The 4867-nt window shown below is 61.1% G+C and overlaps 1 protein-coding gene across 1 annotated transcript in view; it reads left to right on the top strand.

Moving 5' to 3' along the window:
* The window catches only part of TBX1 (T-box 1), a 10728-nt gene that overhangs the window by 1784 nt on the left and 4077 nt on the right, over positions 1-4867 (top strand). Inside the window, exons 2-7 of the mRNA XM_023534722.1 lie at positions 3-177; positions 2111-2212; positions 3080-3251; positions 3747-3902; positions 4502-4569; positions 4653-4791. Coding sequence (XP_023390490.1) covers positions 3-177; positions 2111-2212; positions 3080-3251; positions 3747-3902; positions 4502-4569; positions 4653-4791 — 812 coding nt within the window. The remainder of the gene's footprint in view (positions 1-2; positions 178-2110; positions 2213-3079; positions 3252-3746; positions 3903-4501; positions 4570-4652; positions 4792-4867) is intronic.

Here is a 4867-nt window from a genome sequence, read left to right as displayed (position 1 = left end):
CGCCACCAGCGCTGCCGCCGAGCCCGAGGGCCCCGGGGCCAGCTGCGCGGCCGCCGCCAAGGCGCCGGTGAAGAAGAACGCAAAGGTGGCCAGCGTGAGCGTGCAGCTGGAGATGAAGGCGCTATGGGACGAGTTCAATCAGCTGGGCACCGAGATGATCGTCACCAAGGCCGGCAGGTCAGGGCGCCCCTCTCCCCGCTGCGACCCTCCCCCACGTGGCGCTGGTCTTCAACAGCGCGCCTTGGCCCGATCCACGCGAGCGGGACCGAGAAGCGGGGTGCGGGGCGCGGCCCGGCCACCTGCGGGCCCCTCTCGGCGCGGGCCGGCTCCTACGCTCTCCGCGTCCCGGCTCCAGCGACAGCCGCCTAGCGTGCCAGGCGGGAGGGGACGGCGCGGGAAGCTGGGAAGGCGGCAGAGAGAAGCCCCGCGGACCTGCTGCCCGACCCGCAGCCCCAGGACACGGCGCCGCCGGAAACAGGGGCCGGCTCGCAGCACACCGGGATGGGGGGAAGGCAGCCGTCTGCAAGGGGCCGCGCCACCAGCCGGCTCCCAGTGGATCCCACCTCAAAGGGAACTCGGTCTTTGGTTCCGCAGTTCAGTCTATCGGGACTAGATAAAGAAGGGGCAGCTGGGCACTTGTCTGGAAATTTTTAGGAGAGAATTAAGACTCGTGAAAACACTATGCTGTTCCGCGGAAGTTGCACCCAGTTTTCTCAGGCCTAAATTTCGGATGATTGTGGGGCCTGGCTATGCCGATGGGGCCCGCCGCTTTCCAATTGGCCTGTATTTGTTGTAAGGGCGCAGGGAGAAGGGGAACAAGTTTTTCGATGCAACGGATTTGACCAGCAGACAAAGGCGGGTGCCGGGCTGTGTCTAATGTACACACGGAGACACCAGCTCCGTGTCCGCCTGGCCAAGAGGAGTTTAGGGCCTGTTTGCAGAGCCTTCTCCTGGTTTCTGTTTTCTTGCTGAGGCGGTCCTCCCTGGGGGAACCTGGGGCCCGTGCTCAGCTCCAGCTCCATGGTTCTTTCCCAGGCTCTCCTTGCTGTCCTGGGCACACAGGCCCCCCTTCACCCCACTCCCCAGGACTGTGTGCTGGCCTCCCGTCCAGGCCAGCCCGGCAAGGGCCTTGACGGTCGCCAGGCTTTACCGCTGGAGCCAGCATTCTGCAGCACCCTTCTGCCTGCAGAGGCAGTGGGGGTGGCAGTCCTGTCCAGGAGGGCCAGCTTCATGGCATCTGTTTTCTGCCCCCTGCCTGAAGGGAGTTGCCTGTGAGGAGAAGCCATAAGAAGGGCTGGAGGGCTAGGCCTGGTGCTGTCCTCCAGGGCCCAGAGGCATAATGCCCTTTTAAGAGCCGGATCTGGTCATCAAGTTGCAGTCCAAGGGAGGGAGAACTAGGGACCACGAGGACACAAGCCAAGTCCACCTTGAGTAGCTGTGTGTTGGGGTTATGCTGAGGGGAGTAGGAACTTGTGTTTGTCCCCAAGGAAGGTAGGGAGACTCCACCACTGGGCAGAAGGCAGGGGCTCAGAGTCGGGGCATAGTTGGGGCTGTGGGCTCCAAGGCCTTGGTCTTGCTGAGGAATTGGGGAGCAGCTGCAGACCTAGTCAAAAGGGCAAACGGGGACTTCTCAGAATCACAGAGACTACCCCGCCGGTTTCACTTTGTTCGAGCCGGGAGCTTAGATCGGGAGTTCAGCCGAGGGCTGAGAACTGCTGGGATCGAGCTCTGTCGCTCCGGTGTTGCCTGCTGAGGCTAGCTCTGAAAGAGCGAAACGGCAGAAATTGGCAATTGCTAGGCTCAGTCCACGAAAGCAAAGGTGGCAGAAGAAGCTATGGGCTGAGGTTGGGGCATGGAGGTTCAGCTCTACCGCTGAATTAGCCGTTTCTGTGTTTCAAAAAGGGGCAGGAGACTTCCCTGCTGCCCATCTTGCCCTCAGCTAGGCAGCGGCCTAGTCGAGTTAGAGCAGCTGAGTGAAGGGAGATGAAATGGAGAGGCCAGGTCACCAAATGCAGCAGCCGGCAGGGAGGCCACCCTTCCCTGAGCTGGTCAAGGTGGGCTGGCCCTGCCCTTCTCCACCTGAGGTGACCTGCCACCCCGCCGCCCCCAGGCGCATGTTCCCCACCTTCCAAGTGAAGCTCTTTGGCATGGACCCCATGGCTGACTACATGCTCCTCATGGACTTCGTGCCAGTAGACGACAAGCGCTACCGGTGAGCACCCCACAGGACCTGGGAGGGTGCCCTGGGAAGCCATGGGTCCCTGTCTGGTGATGACTAGGCTGCAGCCCACAGCATTAGTGACCAGGTGATCCCAGGCACCTGTGCTGGCTGCCCCACCTAACCCTGCATGACCTGATCCCTCCCCACTCTGCCAGACCCCAGACCCACACATGCCACCCCCCAGAGGTTCTCAGGAACTCCCCTCAAGAGGTCACACAGGCTGCTCCTCGCCCTCACCCCCCATACACCAGCTGTGGGCCCAAGGAAGCTCCTAGAACTCTTGGGCTGGCTTGGCCTGAGGAAGCCAGGCCCTGTACACAGCCCCCTTGCCCTGCTTCCTACCTTTCTTTCTGTCTCTTCCCCCGAGGTGAGTGTGGGTACCTTGTCCCCTTCCCCCATACCCAGGGAATGCTGGGCCCCAAAGCTGGGCAGGAAAGGTGGGGTGGCTGGGAGAGATTATGCAAGGCGGGCCTTAAATGCCTGGACAATTAACAGCAATTAATAAAGAGAACTGGTCCACCCTGTGCCCAAGGCTACTTGCTCAGCCAAATCCAGGCTCCTGCCAAGCCAGCGACACTGGAAGCCAGCAGGGAGGCCCAGAACAGGCAGACCCGCATACCACGAAATGTGGCTCTGAGAGCCCAGCCTCCCTTCTCTGTGCCTGGCTTCCTGCTGTCTTGTGTACTGGGAGAGGAAGGAGTTTTATGTTTTCTCCACAACGCTTCTCTGAAAAGCTCCCAGCGGGTGTGGCAACAGAAACCTCGATTTCACCCATGGGGAAGACTCATCAGAGGCACTTTTGGGGTTCACTCAGCAAACTATCACATGGCATGACCCCATGCTCTGGTGCCTCCCCAGGTATGCCTTCCACAGCTCCTCCTGGCTGGTGGCCGGGAAGGCGGACCCTGCCACTCCAGGCCGAGTACACTACCACCCTGACTCACCTGCCAAGGGTGCACAGTGGATGAAGCAAATTGTGTCCTTCGATAAGCTCAAGCTGACCAACAACCTGCTGGATGACAACGGCCACGTGAGCGACCCCCCTCCCCCGTGCAGGCCCTCTGGAGCCATGGGCAGAGCATGGGCAGCTCAGGGTGTGGGTGACGGACAGGCTACGGAGAGCAGGCCCCTCTGATCAGGGGTCAGGGGCTCATAGGACCTGGTGGGCCTCGGGCCTAGGAGAGGGGTCGCCTGCTTCCCTCACTCCCACTCCTCCTCTTTTGCTGGAGATTTTTAAGCGGAAAGGATGATGGGGCCATGTGTGGGGGTAGGGGCAGGAGGCTTTGTGGAATCCAGGTCAGTGATGGGGGTTGAAATAATTCTCATGGACCTAAGGAAAAAGAAACTAAGTCCTGATCTTTTGTCACTCAGAGCATCTTTCCTGTTTGCCCCCAATCAGTCTCAGCCTCCGCTTAGGCCCTGTGGCCAGGCCTTATTTAGAGAGTTAAGGATTTTGCCCGAGTTCTCTGGGATGTTCGCTGCTTGGCCCATTTCCTAGCTCCCACTTCACCATCTTGTCTTCCAGATTATTCTCAACTCCATGCACAGATACCAGCCCCGCTTCCATGTGGTCTATGTGGACCCGCGAAAAGACAGCGAGAAATACGCTGAGGAGAACTTCAAAACCTTCGTGTTCGAGGAGACACGCTTCACTGCAGTCACTGCCTACCAGAACCACCGGGTGAGGCCCTGGTGCCCGGCACCTTCAACACTGCTGGGAAGGGGTGCAATTTTCAGTCCTTGCTTGCGTAACAAAGTTTGGACCTGCAAGCTTGGGGACCCCACCCCCAAGGGCCTTAAGCAGCCCCCTCCTCTCTGCTGTAGGACAGCCAGGCCTCCTATCAGGTTGACCTCTCAAGCAATAACTGTCACTGCAGCCTGAAAGTTTGTTTTCCAAACTATTCCGGAAACTCCCCGGCAGGGGCCTGATCCGAGGTTTACAGAGTTTCCTAGGGTGCCCCTCTGCTCTCTTCCACTGAGGGGTGGGGGTGGAGGTGACCGCATTCCCATCCCAGCCAGGGGCGCAGAGTCTTCATCCCAATCACTTGGGGCCGGCAAAGGGTTCCTTGACGAGAAAGGAGGCACCGCTAATACCCCGCTGCAGGAAAAAGGCACAACCTCCGTGGGGGAGGGGGCAGCTGTCAGCCGATTTCTGTCCGCGGAGAGTAGAGGGGCCCTTCCTGGGGAGCCCCGCCTAACAATCCCCTCCCTTCTGCGGAGGTCCTATGGCCCCCAGCGCAGGGGCTCTGAGCCGCTTGCTCAGAGCAGGCTTCTCTGCAGATCACGCAGCTCAAGATCGCCAGCAACCCTTTCGCCAAAGGCTTCCGAGACTGCGACCCGGAGGACTGGTGAGTGTCCTCCAAGGTGACAGTGAGCGCCAGGGCGCCTGGACAGGGCGCCCCGTGACCCCCCGCCTGCCTCCCTCCCGCAGGCCTCGGAACCACCGGCCCGGCGCGTTGCCGCTCATGAGCGCCTTCGCGCGCTCTCGGAACCCCGTGGCCTCCCCCACGCAGCCGAACGGCGCGGAGAAAGGTAGGGCCGGGGTCGTGGGATCCGGGCCGCAGCCCAGCGTGCGCTCTGCCCCAGGCAGGCGGCCGAGCCCGGCCTCACCTGCGACCCAGGGGCGCTCGCGGCCTTCGATCCGTT

Source organism: Pteropus vampyrus, unplaced genomic scaffold (assembly GCF_000151845.1).
Source record: "Pteropus vampyrus isolate Shadow unplaced genomic scaffold, Pvam_2.0 Scaffold130, whole genome shotgun sequence".
Classification (NCBI taxonomy): Eukaryota; Metazoa; Chordata; class Mammalia; order Chiroptera; family Pteropodidae; genus Pteropus; species Pteropus vampyrus.
Note: the sequence above shows the minus strand (reverse complement) of the source record. Positions and strands in the feature narration are given on the sequence as shown.